The 27325-nt window shown below is 38.0% G+C and overlaps 1 protein-coding gene across 2 annotated transcripts in view; it reads right to left on the reverse strand.

Moving 5' to 3' along the window:
* Nucleotides 1-27325, reverse strand: part of LOC120525111 (phosphatidylinositol 4,5-bisphosphate 3-kinase catalytic subunit alpha isoform-like) — a 104498-nt gene that overhangs the window by 20674 nt on the left and 56499 nt on the right. For both annotated transcript variants that reach the window (XM_039747130.1, XM_039747131.1), the window contains exons 7-16: nucleotides 26918-27003; nucleotides 24738-24843; nucleotides 21951-22103; nucleotides 12283-12417; nucleotides 12052-12176; nucleotides 5783-5864; nucleotides 3895-4059; nucleotides 3695-3798; nucleotides 1765-1936; nucleotides 1470-1576 (exon numbers count right to left, since the gene is read on the reverse strand). In XM_039747130.1, the coding sequence (XP_039603064.1) occupies nucleotides 1470-1576; nucleotides 1765-1936; nucleotides 3695-3798; nucleotides 3895-4059; nucleotides 5783-5864; nucleotides 12052-12176; nucleotides 12283-12417; nucleotides 21951-22103; nucleotides 24738-24843; nucleotides 26918-27003 (1235 nt within the window). The remainder of the gene's footprint in view (nucleotides 1-1469; nucleotides 1577-1764; nucleotides 1937-3694; nucleotides 3799-3894; nucleotides 4060-5782; nucleotides 5865-12051; nucleotides 12177-12282; nucleotides 12418-21950; nucleotides 22104-24737; nucleotides 24844-26917; nucleotides 27004-27325) is intronic.

The following is a 27325-nucleotide window of genomic DNA, read 5'->3' on the forward strand; positions in this document are numbered from 1 at the left end:
CTGTAGGCTACACAATCATGGGGAAGACTGCTGACTTGACAGTTGTCCAAAAGACGACCATTGACACCTTGCACAAGGAGGGCAAGACACAAAAGGTCATTGCCAAAGAGCCTGGCTGTTCACAGAGCTCTGTGTTCAAGCACATTAATAGAGAGGCGAAGGGAAGGACAAGATGTGGTAGAAAAAAGTGTACAAGCAATCGGGATAACCGCACCCTGGAGAGGATTGTGAAACAAAACCCATTCAAAACTGTGATGGTTTTGGGTGCCATGTCATCTGCTGGTGTTGGTCCATTGTGTTTTCTGAGGTCCAATGTCAATGCAGCCGTCTACCAGGAATTTTTAGAGCACTTCATGCTTTCTGCTGCTGACGAACTTTATGGAGATGCAGATTTCATTTTCCAACAGGACCTGGTACCTGCACACAGTGCCAAAGCTACCAGTACCTGGTTTAAGGACCATGGTATCCCTGTTCTTGATTGGCCAGCAAACTCGCCTGACCTTAACCCCATAGAAAATCTATGGGGTATTGTGAAGAGGAAGATGAAATACACCAGACCCAACAATTCAGAAGAGCTGAAGGCCACTATTGGAGCAACATGGGCTCTCATAACACCTGAGCAGTGCCACAGACTAATCGATTCCATGCCACACCGCATTGCTGCAGTAATCCAGGCCAAAGGGGAGTCAACTAAATATTGAGAATACTTTTCATGTTCATACCTTTTAGTTGGCCAACATTTCTAAAAATCCTTTTTTGCACTGGTTTTAATTGATATTCTAATTTTCTGAGATACTGAATTTGGGACTTTCATTAGTTGTCAGTTATAATCATCAAAATTAAAAGAAAAAAACATTTGAAATACATCAGTCTGTGTGTAATGAATGAATCTAATATACAAGTTTCACTTTTTGAATGGAATTACTATTATCCCTGGTCTATTAAACCATTCACTACCATACAATCACCTACTTGACCTATGTCTAAGACACCACTATGTACCTATTCTTCCAGTTCAGTTATACTGTACTTTTCCCAATAACATATAATAATGACAAATTATATTTGATCTATCTATCTATCTATCTATCTACAGTATCAGTTCCACTCATTTGTGCATTTTGTTGAACAGCTATGTTTTTTCCAGTCAGAAATGCCATGTAACAAATGTAGTAAAGATACTAGACCAGGCACAATAGGGCACATGGGGAGAAGTAATATTGACAAGTCTTGAACTATAAGTCTTGACACTAAGGTAGGAAGCTAGAATAAACACACATGAACAAGATCCAGTCATGCCAAAAAGTATCCCAGTCCCATGCATGTCATTCACGAAATCGGGTATTAAGGCAATACAATTCATTATGAGTCACAAATAAAAAAAGAAACTTTACGTAGTACAGATTAGGAACAATCATATTTATAATGAGAAAAAAAGAGATTCCCTCGAGATAGAATGTAGTGTTTACCTGAGATTGCCTAGCTGGTGGACAGGATTTAATGGACACACAAACCCTTGAAGAGCTTCCATGTAGTCAGGACGGCTCATTTGTTCAACTAGAAACTTCATTTGTGTCTAAAAAGAAACATACAATGCTGTATGACAAATGCTCTCTACCCTAAAGTTCAGTCTAACTGATGAACACAGGACTTATACAGTACAGTCACTAGAAGGGCTGCAGTTACTACCTGCTACCATCTGATTCTACATTATTGGTAAACTTCGACTCACATGCTAGCTGGTTCCCAAACTGAAAACCTTACCTTTGGTGGCTCATCCTTCTTTTCCTGCTTCAAGATATCAGTCAAATTAATGAGCTTTTCCATGGCTTCCACCTGCCTGTTTAAATGTTTCAGGTACATCCCACAAGCTCGACAGAATGCCTCCAGCAACAGACCAAACCGCAAACTCACTGTCTTGTTGTGCATTTCTGACCTAATGTATTAAGCAATGAAAGGAAAAAAGACAATCCAAGTCAAGACAGGATATGAATCTCTAAAGTAAATTTCAAAGAAGAAATAACAGAATCAGAGAACGAGAGGTGGAACTGAACCCTACAGTTAATGTAACAGTAAAGATAATCTTGAGAGACGAAAATGGACCACAAAAATGGAATAATGCTGAATTTAGTTAAGAAAAGTAGATGTAGATTAAAACTGATAATAGTGAGAATCAATGTCTGATGTGGATATAAAATATGACAATGAGAACGAAACAGTCATAAGGACAGAACTGAACTGATGGCAAGGAACATTTGTAACAAAGTAAGCTTAACTGTCAATGCTTGATTTGAACCACAGGCATAAAGTAAAAGTTAATAGCTGCATTAAGGAAACACAGCAAAACAATTATCACAAGGACTACCAGATGAGTTGGAACTTAACATAATGATAAATTAAATGATCAAAAATAAATCTGAATCACATAAATAAAGGAAAGCGAGATATAAGATGAGCTATGGAGGACAAACTCAGGAAACATGAGGGCCAGCATCTCTAATACAACTAAGCATCTGTAAAAACATTTCAATAATTGAAATCATCAATGGTAGATTTGACCTATACACACCAAATAACAAAATGAGATATGAGGTAACATGAGATACTGTATAAACTGAAAAAGGAAATGATAAAAAATTGGTATTAGAAATGTAAATGAACAAAATGATCAAAAGCAATATCACAGTCTTAGGCACCACCGTTGGGGGCTTAGGGACAGCTGATCCATATTCTCAGAGCAATGCAGTTATGTTTGGATCCATATGTTGCAATAGGCTACAAAAGCTACATTCAGACTGTAGGCAGAAGTTACTCAATTCTGTTTAACCCGCTAGCCTAACAGGTAGATTACAGTGATGGTGACAATTGTCTTGCACATGCACATGGGGGAACAGCAGATGGGCTCAAGTAATGGTAATAACCCGCCACTCCAGGGGCTGGCGCTGTGCATTAATGCCTCTTCTCTTTTACTCTATGCAGACTGGAAGATTGATAGGTTTACTACCACTGGTGTCCGTCTGCTGGACCTGCCTCTTCCTGCCTGAATTCCTCAAAGCCAGAAGATCTTCTACCTTAAGTCAATGAAGATTTAGACTTGTGTCTGAAATTATGTTTTTCCTCAAAGTCATTTGTTTAACAGATTTATTTTCATTTCAGTTACAGTATATGGGGATTGCCTTCGGATGTCGCAAACCTTTTTATCCTGTCTTATCTAATCTCTTATACAAAATAATCATAGTTTTACCATGCAGTCCCCATACACATATACATTAAATTTAGGTCTCTGAAATAAAATGACTAGCCTAACATAATTACAAAATTCAAAGACATGAAATTATAATGATTATCTTTAAATATTTACCCATTATTTCAGTTTGCTTTATCTTAGTCTATGCATACAAAGAAAATAATATCAGCATCCAATTAATGCATGACCTCAGAGTTTTTCCAAGGATAGATAGATAGATAGATAGATAGATAGATAGATAGATACTGGCAAATATATATAACATATTGTATATGTATAATCCTTTAGTTGCATATAATATATGCAGTGGACCCCTTCACTTTCTACACATGTTATTGTGCTGTAGATTTCATTTTCATGGAATAAATCAGTCATTTCTGCCAAGCAATCTACACTCAATAACCCATTGTGATTGTTAAAAATGTTATTTTATGCTATGTCACTTACTTAAGATGCCAGAAGAAGAAGTGGCCAATGCGTTGGTTGGTCAGTGCTTTTTTGATGAGAAAACGAGCAAGTGGATTATCTAAGTATTGCTCATATTTAAGTACCTGAAACCAAACAAACAGACTGTTGTTCACAGGCTCCCCGCACAGTAAGTACTGAGTCAATTAAATGTTGTATGATGAAAATATTAAACATCTCACCTGTACCAGCTGTAGCAAGTATTGAGACAGCTTGTCATCTGTCAGCCCCTTCACTAAACACTTGAGGGCAAAATCACGCACCACTGGGTCTGGGAAATTACAGTCAAGCAGCTCTAAAGCCAGCTCTGGCTTCATCAGGGGCCAGTCCTTCAGCAGACAGTACATCTGGAAGGAAAAAGTGAAAAGTGAGGAAGAAGTTAAACAAACAGAGTATAAAGAAATAAAAAGACATCAGAAAACCAAGAAAGGAATGTGATTTTAGGAGCAAGCACTAGTACAGGAAAATACTCGTAGCACAAAATAAAGCATTCAGCATTGGAATAAGTCCAAAGTGAACCTCTGCTGCTTCCAACTGCTCCCCTAACACTTCTAAATAGGTCACAAATGGATGCTTTTTAGTGAGTAAAGTGGTGGGCTTAAATTGAAATCCCACTATGCAGATTTACAGTGTCACTCCGTGTACTGAATTATACAGCTTTGACTGTGCTTTGAAAGAGACAATATTTATTTTAGATATCACTTGTCCACAGAGACCACCATTTCAAGGCAATCAATCACTACAGACCTACAGTGAATTTGATTGCTTATATTTATTTGTAGAGTTGGAACACAGGCACCTGAGACACTACATAAAATATTTAACGCAATTAATTTTACCGGACAATTCAGTCCTCAAACGTCTAATAGGTTGCTTCTTTACTAATGCAATTAAAAGTCTCCACAGCTCAGTTGGCATTGCACACTTTATAAGTGATGTGGGTGTAGTTCAATACCAACCACTGAATCCTCATGTAACACAGAATATGTGATCTAAAATGCCTGTGCTCTAACTGCAGAAATCAAAAATTGTAAATTTGTAAGGTTTGAATATTATGTCCATTTATGTTTTTGTCCGAGTCAGTTTTGCAAAGTACTAAGCCTATGCTGGCAGTACTGGTCAGAAAGCAGAAACAAATTAAAACTAAACAGAGCAAATTGAATTCACATAACCACAAAGGGTGAATTTAGTATCACAAGGTAATCAGTGTGTCTTTGGCATGTACAAGTAGACAGAAAAACAATAAACATAAGTGAAAAACCACACTGAGAACATGGAAGCTCCACAAAGACAGTTACTGTACCAGGATGGAATTTGAACTCAGTCTCCAGGAGCTGTGAGGTAGCAGTACTAACTACAGATCACTTAAATAAATATCTATCTAATGTTCCATTCCCTAATCTCTATATACAGTTCAGGTGTTACTGGAAGCTGGTGAATTGATACCAGACAGAACAAATCCCTGACTGGATTCTTGTTCAAGCACTCCCATGGGCACAGTCATACAGAGACAGTAATTAATTAGTTCATGAGATATTGGACTATAACCAGAGTACTTGGGAGAAAAACCTACACTGACACAGGAAGAGGATGCAGACTTCACACCAGCAATGACTAGGCAGGTATCTGAACTGACCATTCTGGAGCTGAAAGGCAGCAGCACATGAATACATACTGAAGGTTGCAAACAAAAAACTATAAGTATGAACTTACAGAATGATAATTCAAAACAAAGCAGTTTGGAAAGTAAGTTTTATAAACCCAAGACTTATGACTTTTCTGTCTACACCACCACAGTGCACCTTGTTCAATAAATACCCATAAATAAATATAAATGGAGGACTTGTAAGGCTATGGTAGTCTTGAACTGGCAGTGTACCTCTAAATACTCACAACATTTTAATATTGTTGGACAAGTACATAGAAATATTTCATTTTTATTTATGTCCTAGGATTTACATTTTTCCTCTCCATAAAAACTGATAGACATGTTTCTCCGCAGACAATTTGTGTTATCTGTTTATACACAATGAAAGCCACAAACGTCATCTTATCTCCAGCCCTCCTCACCTGGGCTACTTCATCCCGGGAATTCCATTTCACAGACAGCAGAAGCTTGGGCAGTATCTCTGGCATACTCACACAGTACTGTCTGAAATACGAAAACAATTGCGCTAATTAGTGTTTTGAAGTAGGGTAGGTGTCAAACCTTTAAAATATCAACTGTAATATAAACATTCTTGGGTTTTTTTTTCTACTTTTCTGTAGAGAGGACACTTGTCTTCATCTTCATCTCCTGTTCCTTGACAAAACAATTTCACTCATTCTCTCGTACTCTCTCCCTCTTCCTCTATCTTAGGCCATTTTCTACACACTAGTAACATATCCATAATAAAGCCGTAAGATTTGAATACACAATGAGACGTCTGAAGCTTGAAAGTACACCTTATGAGAAAGATTTAGGTGTCATAGTGGACACATCACTATCAACATCCAGACAGCGTACAGAAATGATAAAGAAGGTTAATAGGATGTTAGGTTATATATCACAGCCTTAACGCAAAGCACATATAAAACTGCACCTTCTCTACTATGAAACACTGTGGTTACATCCTCTGAGACAGACTTTAGAGTACTTGTGAAGTTAAAGGCCTAAACAGGATGGACAGAGAAAGAAACAGAGATTCTTTATATGCCTTCTTTATATACAGATGTACTTGGGTAATTTTACTCAATCTGTCTGGTCAGGTACATGAAACATAGTGCAGGTCACTCATATACAATACAACAAAACAAATGAAAGACAATACAGCTACAACGCAGAACATCTGCATTAGTAGGTAGCACAATGTTGAATGTTTAATGAATGTTAATGTACAGTTTACTTATTCTAAGTATGATGCACAATACTGAGAAGACAGATTGCCGAGGGATAAAAACTGTTCTTGACCAAGAGGTGCTAGCTTTGATAGTAGAAAACCTATGTCCTGAAAATAGACTGTGCCCAGGATGAGTAGGGCAGAGCAGAATTGCGCCAGTCCTATTTCTGTAGAGTTTGGTGAATGTGGAACTCTAAAGACATTATATAAAGAAATCTGCCACAGTCTTGGACTTGAGAGAACATTGCTATGCTTGCAGCAGAATACCTCAAAACAAAGAAACATAGTAAAAATGTAAAAATCAATGTTTTATAGTTCAATAGTGAATATGTGGTATCAGTTATTGTTCCCCATACATCCTGTAGGGTTTTAAAGAACATGCAAAAATTGAGCAGAAAAATGGGTAGAGTCTCGTCATATAAAAAACTAAAGGCTGCAATCTCGTACCTAATGAATTTGAGCTCATGCAGGGTACATACTTATAAAATTAGTTATTTTCTGGGGCAACATGGTGGGGCAATGGTCTCACAGATCTAGCTTCTTCAAGCCAAATCCCTCACACTGACATTGCTTGAGTGGAGTTTGTAGGTTCTCTCATTCGGTTTTCTTTTGACATCCCAAAAGATGTGTGTACAATTGCTTAGTGACTCGATACTATCTGCGCATCAGAACAGATAATCGACCTGAAACTAAGCAAGCTTGGGCCCTGGCCAGGACTTGGATGGGAGACCATCTAGGAATTGTTTAGGTTCCTGTTGGAAGAGGTGTTGGTGAGGCCAGCAGGGGGTACTGGGCCGGTGGTCTGTGTGCAGATTCTAACAGAGTGCAGTGACAGAGACACTGTGCTGTTAAAAATGGTGCTGTCCTTTGGATGAGACATAAAACCAAGGTACTGGGCACCTTTTGAAAGGAGTAGGGTGTACTCTGATGTCTTGGCTAAACTGACCACCACAGCCTGGTCATCCTGGCCCCTAATCATTCCCTGTCTCTAATTGGCTAACTATCACTTTCACCCCTTCACCACCTAATAGCTAATGAGTGGTGAGCGTAATGGCACAAGAATGGCTTCCATCACATCATTCGGGTGAATGCTACACATTGGTTGTGGTTGAAGTAGTTCCCAACTGTCTATGTAAGGTATTTTTAGTAGGTTAAAATGCACTAAATAAATGTAATTAATTACCAATTAATTTATGTGTGTGTAAGTGTGGTCTGTCCAGGACTATATACTTTATGCACAGTGCTCCTGGGACAGGCTTTGGCCCCTTGCGATAAAGTTTGATTAGGCAGGTTTGAAAATGTTATGTGAAGAATTTTCATTTTATTTGTATAGAATAAATGTTGTGTTTTTCTATGACAAAATGTCCCAACTAAAAGCATGAATACTCTAGACTTAATAAAATAATATCTAACTAAAAAGATTACAATATGCAAGCTTTCGAGGCAACTCAGGCCCCTTCTTCAGGCAAGATGATTTCAGGCCCCTTCTTCAGGCAAGATGTAATCATCTTGCCTGAAGAAGGGGCCTGAGTTGCCTCAAAAGCTTGCATATTGTAATCTTTTTAGTTAGCCAATAAAAGGTGTCATTTTGCTTGGCTTTTCTCTACATTCATAATGGCTAACACGGTACAACAACCTAGTACTAAAATAATATCTAAAAATGTAAAACTTTTGGGGAGAGGTGGCTACATTCTTTTTATAGATTCTGCATATGTGAACAGTACATTATATAGCATGTTCTTGAATGTATGTCACTAGGGACTGATCTTAAGAAAGAAGTAAAAATCGGCTGATCTATCAATTCGATGCAGACTACAATGAACAAGCCTCATCGTACTGTGAGACTGGGAATGCTAGGGGCCAAAATTAGGCCCTCTAGAAAATATTACAGGCATATCCGTTTTCAAACACCTGTTAAAATTCCCCTGGTCTTGCTATAGTTGGTATAGTTGGTATAGTTAGGAGCAGGCAGTTGCTAAGGTTTCAAAAGCATATTCCGTTGTTGTGAAGAGTGAAACTTCTTTATTACAAAAATGATAAAAGAAACAGAAATAACTTAAAAAATGGCTAAGACAACTACTTACAGAGCCATTTTAATTCAGGAAATACACAGTATAACAACTAACAAGGGTAGTTGTTAGAGGTATTGACTAGAGTGGTGCTTTTTCCAATTTGTTAACAATTTTAGAAATTAAGGTTAAAGGAGAATGAGTCGCTGTTATTGTAGGCTACAAGAGCTTCCTGTGAACGGGCCAGATGGGCCACTGCCATTACTTAAGCTAAGCTAAGAAGGCTACTTCCATACACTTGGCTTTGTTTGTATGACAGCTTATGTTTGGATTAAGTACTTGACAAAAGGGAATCAAGTTAAGAAGTGACAGGCCATAATGGAATGAGGCAACTTCACTTCTTCAAAATGTAGTGCAGTTGCCTCCAAAGCCAGTTTGTGGTGAACAGGTAAGTAACCACTGCACCACCACAATAACCACAAACAGAACCACTGCAAAAAACCTCACAGTTCTCCAGTGTGGTGCTGAGGTGTCACCCGTTGCACAGATGCACTCGAGTCCCATAAACTAGCAATAAGTAAAAAAAATATTGCGCTCACAGAGTTCCACTCTTCAGGACATTTAATGGCCAGTGACATAGAATTGACTGGCTCCATTGTTTTGAAGTTTTGGCTCTGGACGCACCTGATAAATCTTTTTTGCTTCACATCTATCTGCTCTTTTTTCCATCAAGAAAATAGAAACACCTTGTAAATAGTAATAAATCTTTTGTTATTATTATTATTTCACATGGTCTCATGTTTTCTGAGTTGGAGAAAGGGAGGATGAGAGCTCCTTTAAAGTTTGCTTTGACTCTACGTCACCATGGGGCTATTTGCACTTCAGCTGGCTTAGGAAATTAGCCACATTGCGCAGCAGCAGGTAAGTGAGCACACGGTGATCATGATCAACAAATGTACCCCACAAAAGAAAATACTGTTTTTAAACACACACGGGATGCAAATCCAGCTGGAATACTGAGTGGCTTTTGACATCATGCATGTACAAAACAGATCGGGCAGCAATGTAAAATGTGAGGTGTAGTATGCTTAAAAAACACACATGCAAACGTTCTGTGCATGGCTGCTACAGCTTTGTGATTTCAAGCTGGTCTTATAAAGCATCATGGGGTGCTGAAAAAAATATTTGTCTAAGATGGCCACACAGTGAAAATCCATAAAAAATCTGATGAACACGTTCACTGGTAACCATTAATATTCACAATGAAAAACACTTTGGCAAATTTTGCTAATCAACAATAACAATAATTACACAAGAATTTCCTGTAAATATCTTCTAATTTAATGTATGATAATATACACATTGTCTGTATTTTTTCTATTCCGTATTACCATTGCTAGTCTGTGGGAGATATACAAGAAGCAGTTTCATTTTGTTGAGGCACTTACAGCTCTTGGGCAGGAAAGTGGTTTGCTAGGTTCAGAGTGCTGAGTCCAAGACTCCTAGACAGTTGGACTAAACAGGATCTGACCTCTTGTGAACTGTTGGGCTTCTGATTTTAAAGGCATGTTCTTTTTCGCAGGGGCTTCTCCCCATTTCAGCCTTGTTACACACTCCCCACTTATTACATTAACCTCTACCCATTTGATTGAAACAAGTGTCGGAGATGGCTGGGGTGGTGACCCGGCTGGGACGCCCAGGAGGACCGGAGGAGGGCTTGCGCCTTCCCTAGACCATGTGGGGGCGACCACCCTGGTACCTTTGGGGGCCAAGGGTACAGAGCTTTGAAGCTCCACCCTGTAGGGGCCCATGGTCCCCGCCAGGGAGCGCCCCTATGCCTTTGGAGCCCTGGACCTCAGCACTTCCACTACACCCGGAAGTGCTGGGGGAAAGAAGACTGGGGGCACCCGGAGGAGTGGGGAGTGCCGGGGGAAGATTGCCAGGAAGCACCTGGAACACATCCAGGTGGCTATAAAAGGGGCCGCCTCCCTTCATTCAGGGCTGGAGTCGGGTGAGGAGTGGACTAGAGCTGGAAAGGAGAGAAGGAGGCGGTCTGTAGCAAGGCATTGGTGTTGTGGCCAGGAATTTTGGGACTTGTGGGGTTTATGGTGCACTTTAACAAATTGTAAATAGGGAACACTTAAATAAACATGTGGTGGGTAACATGAATGTGTCTGCCTGTCTGTGTCCGGGCCAGCTTCCACACAAGCAAAAAGGCCTAAACCAGAGTAAGCTAAAACAAAAAGCCCAATGGTCAATAAAAACCAAAAAGCATGAGAGCCCAAAAGTAGAACAGAACCACACAAGCAAAGGTTAGCAGCACTGCATTCAAACATTGACTGTGGGTACTTAATAACCCTCTTGTTCAACCATTATGTTAATTGCTGCACCTAGGGCTTATTATTTTAATAAACACACAAATAAACGTCTACGCATGGAAGTGTGTGTGTCTATCCAGCCTGGAAGTGAGAGGTGGAGTCGGGGTTAGGGTTCCACCTCAGAGGAAACAGAAAACTTGCTTAGTCGCTAATAACACAAGCGGGGCAAGCACGTCAGCAAAACGAAATCTCAGAAGAAAGACAAAGTTGCTTAGCCACTAACATTGGCAAAACGTTACCCCTTTACTTTTCCTCCTGCCCCTAATTTACAAGCGATGCAAGCACATTGGCAAAACAAATCCTCCTAGAAGAGAGATGCCCAGAGTAGTTCCTTTCAATTACCTGACATCTCTATATTTCAGTTTTTTTCTAACGATTACAATAGTTTCTAGGACCCTGGGATTTTTACAGAATGGGCTTCCACAGCAAGTATATATGTTTTTGAATAATTTGGGTTTTATTGCATTCATAGCTCAGATCTCTTGCTTGTTTTCTTTTTTTTATGAACAATAATCCAATTAGAGTTCTTGACGATCCACCATAAAATACACAAAAACACTCAACGATATACTGTGATAACAGACAAAAGACTTTTTAAACAAAGAAATTAACAGAAAATAAACAATAAAAACAAAGAATTAACAAAATTAAAATTAAAAGAAAATGGTTCAGAAAAAATAACAATGACAATAAACAAAAACAAAACTCATGGCCAAAACCACAACAGAACATAACAGAGACTGGTGGACCCTATACCCGCCAGTTTCTATACATATTGGACAGCCCAATTTATCTCTCTAATGTAATCATTGAAAAGGATGTTAACAGTTCATACCATCTGCAATAAATCAGCAGATAATTTCCAGTTCCCAAATTCACTTTTGCTCTTCTCAACCACAAGCTCTCCACATGCCCATCTTTTGCATATGAAACCCTCATGCCTCATTCTAGTTTAGGCATGCCAACCTTCACTCTTTAAATCACACTCTTTCAGACAGATAGATTTTCTTAGCATGAACAGTTTATTATCAGCACTCTTCTCCAAAGCCTGTCATAAAAATACAGGTCCTCACCTGTGCCGCCAAAGGAAATCCTTCTCTTGCTCAGTCAGTTCTGAGAGTGGGTCTCGATGACAGATACTACGCAGCTGATCAATGTCACTGTCACTGAGTACATTATCTCTTGCCAGTCTATTACTCTAATGACAAACAAGGAGATTGTGATCAATAAAATTTGGAGAGCTTGTAGAATCATTCAAAGTGGTGTCTAGCTTTTACTTCCTGACAGCAGATCTTTAGCCTTACCGCTCCCACAAGACAGTAATTGTATCCGAGCTCCCGGGAGATACACCAATTGGCATGTTCTTCTGTCTGTTGGCTGTCAGGGAATTTTACGGTGTTACCAAACCAATTAAATTCCAGCTCAAGGCAGGGTGTCTCCTGGACAACATAAAAAATATTACAGGTTTGTATATGAACATTGTTAATTTGTTTCCAGCAAAAAGCTCAGAATCTTTACTTTAACATCATTCCCATTGTCATTTTCAATCCATTCTTTCTGGATAGGAATTTGGTAATAACATACATAATATACTTCACAAAATGTAACACTATTTTTGTATATCTTCTTTAGAAATGCAACGTTTGCAGATGCCAACTGAAAGATTAACTCCTTCAGCATACCCTGAGTGTACCTCAGGTCCCTTCAGCGTAGGCCATGTCTGAACCACCAAACCACTCCAGCTGGCATCTGTGAACCCAGAGGTGCAGAATCTTTACTTTACGTTCCAGCATCACCTACTCACTCAACTATTCTCTAGACTTCACTTCCCAATGGAGATTTTCATTTTAATATACAGGGTTGATACTTTGATTTAATAACAATGATTTATAATTCAACATTCAATATCATCCCGTCTCTCCAGCTCAGGTACCCAAAGTCAATCCCAGATAAAATGGGCATAACACATGAACCAGCTCTTGACAGAATGAAACTCTTTCACATAACATATGCAAAAATAGACTGTGCAAAGCAAATTTACATAGATAGTAAGAGAGTGTTCAAATATAAAACAGTTACTTTTGAGCTGTTTAGGAGCTATGCAAACCACGCTGCCAAGGTGCTGCCCGCACTCAATGCCTGTCATTCATAGATAGATAGATAGATAGATAGATAGATAGATAGATAGATAGATAGATAGATAGATAGATAGATAGATAGATAGATAGATAGATAGATAGATAGATAGATAGATAGATAGATAGATAGATAGATAGATAGATAGATAGATAGATAGATAGATAGATAGATAGATAGATTTTTTATACCTATATGTTACTCTACAAAAAATATGCTTAGTGCAGAAAATTAGAAAAGTTCATTTAGTGTAGCATATGTTATTTTTTTAGGATGTGTAACCAAATTGTTAGAAAATTACAGATGACACAGTTTCTTGATACATTTCTGCCTTCTCACTGCTTATGTAAAGTATAAGGGTGGTAGTAAAGATCTTTGCGTCCAGATCATATAAATATGTTTTGTATAGATCTCTACATGCCTTTTCCAGTAAGAATGTTTGTTGTAAGTCAAATATATTTTTGACACGTGTATGAGGATTATTCACATGCAGACACTTCATTGCTAAACACACGTCCAACGTGATAGTGCGCATATGCATGTTTCTGAAACACTTCCTTTTGATCTGCAAACACACAATTCTTGGACACATTGCAGTATTTTAAAATGATTGGTGGTTGGACTTGGACCTGTTTTTTTGGGGGGGAGACTTTCAAACCATTGATTTAATTTACTTTATCTAAAAATGTACAGGAAAATAGGTTGAAGTGGTACAGACATGTGATAAGGAGAGACAATGAATATGTGAGATTGGCAGTATATGACTGTCAAAATGAATACAAACTGAATTCTGAGTTCAGGCACGATGCTATAGCAAGTTGTTGAATACACTTTACAAATCGATTTAATGGCCCCCTTACATTAACAGAATGTGTCACACCAAATTGAGTGGAGTCATCTTTGAATTAAAAGAAAAAAAAGAAAAAAAGGATATGGGGTTGAGTGGAATTTTTTTTTTTTGGTGGATTAAAGTATAGCTGTGGCTGGCTCTGTTCTGATCAGAATGCACGTCATCACTCGTCAAATATCCAGACTTCCAGAGTCATAACATGGTTTGTGTATGAGCGTGGATGTGTGATTGTGCCAACGAGCTTAAGACTACTTGCGACTAGTTATCTTGCGTTCTTTAGCTGACAATATGAATGTAATCTGATCTTTATTGTATAAGAGGGGTGTATTGTTTTAACCTTTTCATTTATATTAAGAATTCATCCTGGGACCAACAGTAGTACTAATTGATTTAACTATTTTAGAGCATGAGTAAAAAAGTGTTGTTAGTTGTCTGTTATATAAAAAAAATAATTTATTTAATATATTTATCCACTACTCCAGAAATTGAAAACTGCCCTGAATTAAAAGGGATATGGCCATCAAATGGAAAATGAATTATAGTGAGGTGTGCGGCAGAGGAAAATAAATAAAAAAAACAATTCAGATAAATCTCCGTGGAAGATGAGAGTGAGGAAATGAATTTTCAGATAATTTATATATATATATATATATAAATATCTATAATTATAGTTAACATTTTAATGTCTCATCTCTTCCTAAAGACGGAAAAGAGAAGTGTACCAGGATTAGTGATGAATTTATTAGAACATAAGAGAAAAACGTACCGAAAACATTGGAACATGGGAGGAAAACTTCATTGTAAGTTTGCACAATTTTCATGTATTTGAACTAACTCAAAGCAGTTACCTGCTTTCACTTTAAAAATATCTCATTAAAAAGCCATGCAAGGTACTTAAGAAGCAGTAATTTTTATTCATACAGTTAGGTCCATAAATATTTGGACAGAGACAACTTTTTTCTAATTTTGGTTCTGTACATTACCACAATGAATTTTAAATGAAAGAACTCAGATGCAGTTGAAGTGCAGACTTTCAGCTTTAATTCAGTGGGTTGAACAAAACGATTGCATAAAAATGTGAGGCAACAAAAGCATTTTTTTAACACAATCCCTTCATTTCAGGGGCTCAAAAGTAATTGGACAAATTAAATAACTGGAAATAAAATGTTCATTTCTAATACTTGGTTGAAAACCCTTTGCTGACAATGACAGCCTGAAGTCTTGAGCTCATGGACATCACCAGATGCTGGGTTTCCTCCTTTTTAATGCTCTGCCAGGCCTTTACTGCAGCGGCTTTCAGTTGCTGTTTGTTTGTGGGCCTTTCTGTCCGAAGTTTAGTCTTCAACAAGTGAAATGCATGCTCAGTTGGGTTAAGATCAGGTGACTGACTTGGCCATTCAAGATTTTTCCACTTCTTTGCTTTAATAAACTCCTGGGTTGCTTTGGCTGTATGTTTTGGGTCATTGTCTATCTGTATCATGAAACGCCGCCCAATCAATTTGACTGCATTTAGCTGGATTTGAGCAGACAGTGTGTCTCTGAACACCTCAGAATTCATTCATTCGTCCTGTGCCACATCATCAATAAACACTAGTGTCCCAGTGCCACTGGCAGCCATGCACACCCAAGCCATCACACTGCCTCCACCGTTTTTTACAGATGATGTGGTATGCTTTGGATAATGAGCTGTTCCACGCCTTCTCCATACTTTTTTCCTGCCATCATTCTGGTAGAGGTTGATCTTGGTTTCATCTGTCTAAAGAATGTTTTTCCAGAACTTTGCTGGCTTTTTTAGATGTTCTTTAGCAAAGTCCAATCTAGCCTTTCTTTTCTTGAGGCTTATGAGTGGCTTGCACCTTGCAGTGCACCCTCTGTATTTACTTTCATGCAGTCTTCTCTTTATGGTAGACTTGGATATCGATACACCAACCCCCTGGAGAGTGTTGTTCACTTGGTTGGCTGTTGTGAAGGGGTTTCTCTTCACCATGGAAATGATTCTGCGATTATCCACCACTCTCGTCTTCTATGGACGTCCAAGTCTTTTTGCGTTGCTGAATTCACTAGTGCTTGCTTTCTTTCTCAGGATGTACCAAACTGTAGATTTTGCCACTCGTAATATTGGAGCAATTTCTCGGATGTGTTTTTTCTGCTTTCGCAGCTTAAGGATGACTTCTTTCACCTGCATGGAGAGCTCCTTTGACCATATGTTGTCTGTTCATAGCAAAATCTTCCACATGCAAGCACCACACCTCAAATCAACTCCAGGCCTTTTATCTGCTTAACTGATAATGACATAACGACGGACTTGCCCACACCTGCCCATGAAATAGCCTTTGAGTCAATTGTCCAATTACATTTGAGCCCCTGAAATAAAGGGATTGTGTTAAAAAAATGCTTTAGTTGCCTCACATTTTTATACAATCTTTTTGTTCGACCCACTGAATTAAAGCTGAAAGTCTGCACTTCAACTGCATCTGAGTTGTTTCATTTAAAATTCATTGTGGTAATGTACAGAACCAAAATTAGAAAAAAGTTGTCTCTGTCCAAATATTTATGGACCAAACTGTAAATGCATCATTTGGTTTATGTATACACAAAGGGATTCCATGTATATTATGTATGAAAATGTAAATTAACACAATTTCTGAATGGCATCATTCTGTTTCAGCCCTCATTAGCACAATGTGTGAATTATGTTGCACTACAGCAACGAGTGAGAGAACTCAAGAAAGAGAAGTAAAGATCAGCTCTTTACATGGTAGATACTGTTAATAGAAGGTTTGTTTTTACTAATACTTAAAGTGATGGAAATTATTTTGGAAGCGCTGCCTTACTTTGAATACCTGCACTGACTCAAATGTTTGCTGTTTGTGTGTAAATGAAGAAAAATGAGCGGATGGACATGAAGAATATTTTTTCCAAGCTCTCAGAAACCTAACAAGACCACTTTCCAACTTCTGTCTAACCTCTTCAATGGAGACCCAAGTTCACTTGAACTCCACGTGGCCCCAAGACAACTCAGTCAAGCCACAGAATCAAGACAACTAGAACAAGACGCAACCCAATGACGGTGTTAGTGATAGTTTCTAGTTGACTTGTAATGCATTTGTATAATTTCTATTTTTAGGTTCTAATTGCAGAAGGCATAGAGGCCAACAGCATGCAATCACTGGGGCATAAACATCAGCAACCAACAAAACTGATCTGTGATCTCCTTGATCTGATGTTTAGCAGAAAACAGTTGGCAGTATATTCTTTAACTGGCCACAAAAGGAGTGCTAAAGAAAATCTTTACCCTCAGCTGAATGACAAACTTGTCAATGCAATTTTTGGTGTCATAAAGAAGCATCAAAAAACAAATAACAGATGAAAATGTGTCCCAAGACCAAAAGTTCAGGGAAATACAGTACTGGACATCAGCTCATCTACTATTTAGAGGGACTACATTTGTTTTTCAACTAAAGTACTGAGTATAGTGTATGAAAGCTTGCCAGCAGGACAAGTGACCACCAGGGGCAAGAAGACCACATCGGTTGCATAGGGAAAAGAGGAAAAGATGCACAGTGACAGAGAAAAAGTAAATAGACATGCCAGCATGTGAAGTCAAGAGTTACTAAAATGTGCTTGGCTTTGTCTAACACAGATCCAGATCCAGAAGGAAAACTGGCAGGCGTACCAGTCTAAGAGAGAGGCAGACAGACATACAGGGAGTTGCAGCCAGGGTGCAAGTTTTCCCCAAGATGCTAAAGTGGAAGAGACAAAGCAGGAGTCAGAGATTCCTAGTACTCTACATCAGGTGAAGTAGTGAAATGGAGGGCTAGTAAGTGGAAGCAAAGAATTTCCTCTTCTAAAAAGACATCTCAAAATGTCATATTTTAGTAACAAAATGTGACACAGAGGCCTGGAAGGAGTGTAGAAGAACCTCCTGGCCACAAGAGATCATATAGTTCCAGATGGGAACTGACAGGACTGTGCTCTTAAGTTAAGAAAGTGGCCAGCTTACAAAACCTCAGGGATATTTAGGAACATGAGGAGCTACTAGGGGAGGCCTAACATGGAGTTTGTTTGACAAAAGCAAGGCTGGAGTTTGGCCTAGTGTGACCATGACAGGAAGTTGTAAAAACCATTCTAAGCTGGAGGGCTCACTATTCATATAGTCAGGAGGTAAGCTGTGGCAAAAGCTTACTTGCAACAAACAAGTTAAAGAGAGAGACAGGAAGTAAAGAAATTATATGATTATTTTTTTCTTAAACGATGCTGACTTTTCATCCATTACATTCCACATTGTTATTTTACACAGCTTACAATGAGAGAATTATGACAAGAGGCAGCAAGTGAGAAAAGCACATATGAGTATCGCTGTACGTTATTCTGTACGTTGTTTGCACTGAATTGTATTTTTAATAAAAGCCTTGGATTTTTGAAACAGCCAAGCAACCCTTACTAAGGAGCTGCAAATAAGTAGTTGGCTAAGTAAAGTGCACAGCTGGGTCTCCTTTTAAAATAGCTGAATATCACAACAATGTGTTGCTTTTTGCTTTTTTCATTCTTTAAACAGCATGGACATGCTATTTTGCAATATGTATGTAATCTCATAATGCACATCAATACTCAAGTATTTGTTTGGCATGAAAAATTGATGTATTCGCGCTTTTTCTATCTATGGACCTGTCTTCCCAGTAGCCCTGTTGTAAACTGCAAGAACAGACATGGGGCCTCATACATAACGCCATGCATAGAATTCACACTAAAACATGGTGTAAGGACAAAAGCGGAAATGTCTGTATGCCCAAAAAAATACAGTTGCATAAATCTGTGCGTTCGACAACTTCCACGTTCTTCCACTCCATAAATCCAGGTCAGCGTGAAAAGTAACACACGTGCACGCGCCTGCTGCCACTCCCAAATTCCTCCTAGAATTACGTCTCTTTGAATATGCAAATCAATATAAATAGCCCTTAAGCTCAGCGTTCTGTGAAAAGGCAATGCCAAAAGCACAGGGTAAAATAGAAGAATTTCAGTGAATACCAAGTGGAGGCAAGGAAAAACATACTATTTGTTGGTTTAAACAGTGGTATAAACAACAAAAGGAAGTTGATCGAGTGACATAGAGTGTTGGAGAAACTTGAAAGCTCAAGTTCACAAAGTCACACAGTGCTCGAAATTAAAAAAGAAGTTGTCAGATATCAAAGTCGCCATGAAAAGGCGAGTCGTAGCCTACCGTCTGAGTGTCATAATGAAGCTTATTAGGGTACAGAAAAAAGAAAAAAAAATAGGGACACAGTGAGAAAATAAGCTTGAAATCTCAACTTTAATCTCAAAATTTCCACTTTAATTTTGTCATTAAAGTAGAACATCATAAACTTCATCTTTAAATTGTTTAATTTACTAGTTTCTCAAATACCATCGTAACTAAAGTAGCACATTAAATGCTTTGTTTTGTATTTGATCTTCTATGTGCTCTATGTGTGTGAATCACTACCTGCTTCTTAAACGGGCTTTCTCTTCCTCCGACAGGACACAGAGTACATTACATTTGTGATATTACAGCTCTCTGAATAATTAAATATTGAGATGTATACTTGATATATTTTTCATGATGATAGGAATTAAAGCGTGTATTAAACATGGGAACATGGTGACGCAGTGATATTGACGAACTGGCAACCCCATCCAGAGATTGTTCCTGCCTCCCACAAGATGCTTGCTGTGCCATGCGCGAAACTTCGATAAAATAATTCACTGCAGCAATACTGTCTCTTTAAAACATAGTAACCTCCAATTCCTGTCCTTCCTTTTCTTTCTCCAAATACCCAATCGCCACACAATCAGCTCTATAATAGACATTAAGCCATCTGTAAGCTTAGAAAGCCAATTCTTCAAAATTTTAAGGAACATTGAAATATCTTCATAGTACATGTTTAATTATTCTATCCATCTATCCTTCCAGGGTCGTGCCAACCCCAGCAATAATACAGCGCATGGCAGGAATAATCCCTGAACGGGGTGCCAGATCGTCGGTAGTGCTGTAACATTGTGTCCCCACATGTTTAATTATTAACAATATAGATTATTTAAATGATGTTAACATTTTGTATGTATAATGTAATAATCAAATTTTGTTGCATTTCATCTTAAAAATGATATTGTCATCATATGTAAATATGTGCTTTATAAAGTGGCTCAGGTTGTGCAATATTATAACTGTATCACAAGTTTACAGTGAGGTAATTGTACTTATAAAGTACAAACAGTTCTACAAGGAGCACTTGATGGAATAATTGAGCGCATTTATAGTTCTTGAGATGAAACTGTTTCTGAACCACAATGTCCCTACAGGAAAGGCTCTGAAGTGTTGGCCGTATGAGAGCAGTTCATCAGACAGTGCGCATGGCTGAGGCAGCATGTGCTCGATGCTGTATACTGATAATTCTCTTTCCGATCAGCTGCTGTAGAGTTGTGATTCTACACTCAGATACAGTGGGATAAATAGACTGAATGGTGCATTGAGAGGAACAACGCTAAAGCAGCTATGGTATTTGGAATAGTTTGGCCATTCCGTGGACCATTATATTGTTACAGGTTAATTACAATCAGATGCCTTAAACTAATAAACAATATGCGATTAATTTCAGTGTATTTATAAAGCCACATCAGGGATGTGCATCTAAAAAGGAAAGGGAAACCACACTGGAACAAAAGCACTGCTTTGACGCTGGGTACCGCCAGTTTGCAAAACCGAGCGGAGAACTTGCGTACGCCAAGCATTTAGCTAGCATGAAAATGTGTGTGACTTTATGCCAAGTTTAGGTTTTATACATCAAGATTTGAGTGTGGAAACAGGAATACACAACATTTTTGAGTGTACGCACTGATTATACATGAGGCCCATGGTGTTTTAAAAATTTATAAAAAGCTTCACTCTAGAACACAATTTTATTTGGCAAATTAACATATACCATGACTGTGAAGAAAAAAAACTTCCATCCATCCATCCATTATCCAACCTACACACCAAGCACAATTTAGAATTGCCAATGCACCTAACCTGCATGTCTTTGGACTGTGGGAGGAAACCCACGTAGACACGGGGAGAACATGCAAACTCCGCGCAGGGAGGACCCAGGAAGCAAACCCGGGCCTCCCAACTGTGAGGCAGCAGCGCTACCACTGCACCGTGCTGCCCAGAAAAAAAACTTGAACTTGAAAAATACAGGTGGGAATGTGGGTAAGCCACTGCACCTGGGAGAAAGGGGTTCAACAGTTTTATGGGATAGCCCAGTGAGAGGGCAGCATTTTATTTTATTACTGTATGCACAGCACATTATGTTTTCTCTGTGCTTATCACTTAACTTGTGTGCTTTAGATAATAAATGGTTGTCCTCTTTGTAGGTATCAGGATTTAAAGGCAGTTAAGCTGTATTATAATTATGATTATTAGTTTTATTATTGCTTCTTTTGTATGTCTTTTCCAATAACAGGTTGATTGCATTGTAACATCACCAAGCACCACCATAATAGAAGTGATTGCCAATGGGGGGAGTGTCATAAGTTAATGTATGTAATGTCACAAGTACACGTTCATGTCTTATTTAAGTGCATGTGGTGGTGCTCTGCTATCATCTGCAATTTATTTATAATAAAGGTAAGACTCTTTTCCTAGCATACATTTTTTTTTCTTTTCAAAGGTTTTGCCTTAAATTTTTTTATCTTTCACCACAAGCCCATTTGCCCGTTCTGATTTGGTACCAATCTCAACCTACTCTTACTTTATCTTCAGTTGCTCTAAACACTTAGTTCAACTTTGCTTAGGCTTTTAGAAATAAACAAAAATTAGGATTTCTAACATCCTGCTACATAACCCAACCTCTGACAAAACAGTGACCATCCATCCACCCTTGTTTCAAATCCTCCCTAGCCCACACATTATGTTATGGTATTCCCAGGGCAAGTCCCAGTATTTGATTTCTGACCTCAGGTGTCTACCTTGTTGGGGTTTGATCCTGTGACCCCAATTGGATTCAGCAGATCCTCCAGCCCATGAGGCACCGGCCAAAGATTCAAGGCCATCTTCCCAGTCACCAGTGTGTCTTTATAGTCAAACAGGTTGACATTACCCCATGCGAGTGGACAATATTCCTATAAGAGTGAGAAATGAGAAGGTCAACACAATCACTTTCATGGTTTCTCCTTGTGAATGGAATACCTAAAATAATTTCTTTTAACATATGATTATGTATTGCAGGAGATCTATTTTCTTTTTTCTTAGGTCTCAATATACAATTACAATACAGAATAAATGGATGATTGTATATTGGAACAGCAAAACTGACACTTGTGACAGCAGGATTCACATACTCATGTCCAAACCTATTTGGCTTCTATGTCAAGAACTGAATGCTCAGTATCATTTGCTGAAAAAAAAAATGATCTTAGCAAGTGAAGTAAGGAGATGGAGAAGATGTAGTGTGAGTGGAGGACAAACATTTATATTTTTTGTAAAATTCTAAAGTGGACTTCTCAAATGCTGCTTGTCCCAGCTACTCCATGGCCTTAAACCCTAAGCAGGTTTGGAAACCGATGGATGGCTACATTTTCAAATGCTTCAAGAAGCATACAGTAATGAAAACATTTTATGGATGTGAATTTCCCCTTAGGGATTAATAAAGTATCTATCTATCTATCTATCTATCTATCTATCTATCTATCTATCTATCTATCTATCTATCTATCTATCTATCTATCTATCTATCTATCTATCTATCTATCTATCTATCTATCTATCTATCTATCTATCTATCTATCTATCTATCTATCTATCTATCTATCTATCTATCGCTTCTAGTTCTTTAAAGAAGGAAACATATTACTACATAATGAGCTCCAATGAGCTCCAAATAGGTAATTTGCATAAAGAGCTGACAACTTCAATCTGGTTGAAAATGAGCTAAAAAAAAGTTTAGGAAAATTATAAACAAGTTGGCCAACATTCTCTGAATCACTTAAGCTTCTGCATACATCGTTCATTCTCTGTATTTAATCGCAGTACATTGTTCTCATCTTCAATATGAATGCGCCAGGTATAAATTTGCTTCCTCAGAATTTCCCTAATTACCAAAGGCTTCCTGAGAAATCCTATAAATACTATAACATCACATAATATTTTCAAATCTACTTATTCCAATTAAGGGTCACGAGGGTCATAGCTTATTCCCATGAACACTGGGTGTATGGCAGGAAATCAAACCTGGATAGACTGCCAGTCCATTGAATGTTAAAACTATCAGTTATAGTTCAACTTAATTTTTTCAGAATATCTGCCTCTCACAAGGCAACATCTGAGTGCTCCAAATTTGCATGGTGTTATTCATGGCCATCAAACCCACTTTCAAATTTGACTGTATAAGCATACAGTATGTATAGGGCACAGTGAATCCCCCCTTGCATGTGTAACCTACATGAAACACTCTTCTGCCATATGATCAGCAAGTAATAGCAGTCAAACATGGGCCTTAGCTTGAACCTTCCAGATTCTTTATTTCTCGAAAGTGATTACTTCAAAAACTAAACTGAAAATCTCAGATAAATTGGAGGATTACAGCAATAAATACGGTGATAGATAAGGCAGGCAATGAACTCACACATCCACATCTGTCTTTATTGTTTGCATGTTGGTATCCCTGTCTGATGATATTAAAACTGAATGGTTTGTAGTCATTATACTAGACCCTAAACTGGATGGTTTCTGAAGCTTCTTAAAAGTAAATACGGTTTTTCTAGTTGATGAATTGCCTTTGAGATTCATTAGAATATGTGGGCCATTCTCTTCTAAAAGAGTATTTGCAATAATTTTGAGACATGAATAAGACATGGTAATCCACATCCCACTGTCATTTGCAATAACTAACAGGTCATTGTTAACCCAAATATATTATACCTATATGATAAGTAGGCTTAGTGTCTGGTGTGTTGTAGCCCCCCAAGCAAAGTTCAGTAAACCAAGATTGATAATCCTTTGTGCTGTGTGCTGAATAGTAAAAAGCTGGTCTAGACATTTTAACAGAAAATGATTCTATGTACAATATACTGTGCCAACATACTGCACCAATGACTGCCATCCTGTACTGTGCAATTCTAACCACACCACACTTACTGAATGCCTAGTTATTGTTATACAGTATGTGTATGTATACTTTAATCGTATCCTAAAGATCATTATAATTCTTGTTATATGTATATTTGTGCCATTTTTTGTCTGATGCTAAAACCCTGCAAAGTCATCTGGGAGTAATAAAGTTTCTTTCTTTCTTTCTTTCTTTCTTTCTTTCTTTCTTTCTTTCTTTCTTTCTTTCTATCTATCTATCTATCTATCTATCTATCTATCTATCTATCTATCTATCTATCTGCCTGTCTGTCTGTCTGTCTGTCTTTCTGTCTAGTCTAGTCTAGTCTAGTCTAGTTCATAGCATGCAGGACTGAGATGGGCACCTGCAGGAACTTAATGAAGGTGTTCCACAGCTCAGACATCTGCCAGTCAAACTTGAAAAGAAGCTCAAGGTTAATAGTCAATTATTTCTTTAATGAGGAAAAGAAATTGATGAAGACAAATATAAAATTTCCAGCTCTTATTGACTGTAACTTTAACTGTAATGGGAGCATCCAAGTCTTACCTTTATGAAGAGAGAACATATATACCTGAATCAGAAAACAAACCACACAAGACAGGAATTAGAATTGCCTCCACCACCACCACTGCAACCAATTTTAACTCACCTCTTTGGCTCCCTTTCGACCTTTCACTGAGCAGATAGACAGGCAGAGACGAGCCGACCGAGGCAGGTCAGTGAGGTAGATATCGTAGGACAGCCATTCATTCCACCTGAAAGAAAAACGCAAGTTACAATGCTCAGTTATAGGATTTGTTACCAGATTTCAGTTTGTTTACTGCTAAAGGCCATTTGACAAAACAACACTGCAATTAGAGAAGATCTCGATAAATGTGAATTTTATTCCTGAATTCACTAAAACATGGTATTCTTAAAAGTCTGAAACCCAGTCCAAAATTAATTTCATAACATAAGCATAGAAGCCACATAACCCACTTAATACAACGAGTGCTCAAAAATAAAGCAAAACGTACTTAAAAATTAAGCTATACCATTTTAAAGACAATATAGTCTTTAAGAACATGGCTCACTTCTGAATTGCTTCTTTTTATCTTTATCTTCTTTATTATTGTTTGCCGTTTTCCAATACTTCTGATTATATTGTTCAGTTAATTTATTATTTGTCTAATTAAGTATTTTCTGTTTTTTTTTTTCTATTTAGTTATTATTTAGCGTCTATGTATGTTGTTCACTTCCCTCATGTCCCTTGTGTTTTGTGGGTGGATCCCTAAGAGACTGATCCACCTGTCAATTACAGTTAAGGGCATTTAAAGGCATGCTGGGAATTCATTCATTCAGTGCAGTTCATTCTAATGCACTCTGGTGCTGGTGGTTTTGCAAGTTTTGTTCTCTTTGTGATTTATGATTATTTTTGCCTTTCATTATTTTCTGTTCTGGAACTTGGGATACTCCTATAGATTGTGTCTTTGTCTTTTCTTGCTAGCACTGCCTTTGGCAAATTCTTTTTATTCCTTTGAACTTTTATAATATTTATTCTTTTCATTCAATAAATCCTCCTTTATAAAGACTTCTTGTGGCCTTGCTCTATACAAGCCATGGGTTAAGGGTGATCCTTTTCCTTGTGGGGCATTTATTTTTGAACACTGAGAGAAAGTGTCTTTTTGCCTGGCATAGACCAAAGCTAGCCACTCAATTGGAAGCTAGGCTTCCTTTTGGTGCACCACCTCTGAGGTTGGTTAGACTCTGACCTGCTTCCTTAGATGTTTCTGAAGTCCTCACACCACCTTGGTCACTTGTCAGATTAAATCACAACAAAATACAGGCAGTCCCTGGGTTATGTACGATATAGGGACTGTAGGTTTGTACTTAAGTTGAATTTGTATGTAAGTCAGAACAGCTACATCATTTTAATAAATGCTGCTGTTGACCGACTGTAACCAAGTGCTCTGCCAATGAATGATGGAGTTTCACCTCTTTCTGACCTTTTTATTATTTCTACTTTATTTTCAATTGTGATGTTTTTTCTCTTATTTACTATATCACCAGCACTTGCATCAGATTTGTGTTTCAGAAACATTCTTGAAGGGTGAAGACAAAAGATTAAGATTACTGTAAATGCTATCACAGCAGGAAGGCACCCGTCATCAACACATCTGATGTACTGACAAGAGACAACTTCCTGCTATGTATGTATAGTACAAGCAGGCTTGCTATTGAGAATGAATGGGGGCAGCGAGGGCCGGTTTACCAAAAAAGTTCTGTATTTTAACGCTTTCAAATTTATTAACATGACGAAGAGTGTCAATGTTTTGCAGGTCTGTCAGACACAGAAGTAAGAATTTCACTGTACTCTGTACAGTAGACTTAATAATACTCATGCTATTGTGCTTAGCACTTTTTAGATCAATATTAATACCTTGCAATTTTGAGAAATGTAAAGTTAGGCACGAAGTCACTTCTGAATAGACAAGAGACAGTCGATTCAAAGTGCAGAGAAAATTGGAGATTGTGCAGTTAGCATCAGCACTGTTAGATTATTATTTATTTGGCTGATACCTTTATCCAAGGTCCCTTGCAAGATTAAGGTTAACTACATTTGTTAATATTTTATTTTTTGAAATTGTATCTCTGGTTGTTTAAGGCCTTTGCAGTGAGATGGAAAGTTCATAGTCCAGTATCCACAACACCACATTACCAAATGGCCTTGAACATAAAAGCTATAATATTTTAAGATCCATCATACCCATTGATCACCTAAGACGAGGCCAGACTTCACCTGCTGGTTAGATGACATGATATACTGACACTCTGCAGATAGTACCTTACCTTGGGTTAGAGCATGGCACCCTTTGAGTGTTCACATTGTCACACAATGGCTCTCCTCCGTGGTAAATTCCAGTCCTGACATAGATCTGAAATAGCAACCCAATAAAGTTAATTTCATGAATGTCATGTTCAAATTTGTGTTCTGTCATTTGTGTTTATTTTTAATTCATTTGTGAAGATAAATTTTGCTTGTGTTCATTTGTATTCTTTGTTTTTCATTTTGTTCATGTATCAATGCCTTGGTTATGTCCAATGTGCTCTGTAGGTGGTCTCTCAAGAAGCGGAGCCACCTGCCAATCACCGTCAGGAAGAGCCCTCCGACCTATGAATCCAGAAGGTTTCTCATACTTCCTGCCATTTCTATTTGCAAGCTCTGGGAGTAGTGAGTTGATTGCGTTTTTCTGTACC

The sequence above is a fragment of the Polypterus senegalus genome, chromosome 3 (genome assembly GCF_016835505.1).
Source record: "Polypterus senegalus isolate Bchr_013 chromosome 3, ASM1683550v1, whole genome shotgun sequence".
Lineage (NCBI taxonomy): Eukaryota > Metazoa > Chordata > Cladistia > Polypteriformes > Polypteridae > Polypterus > Polypterus senegalus.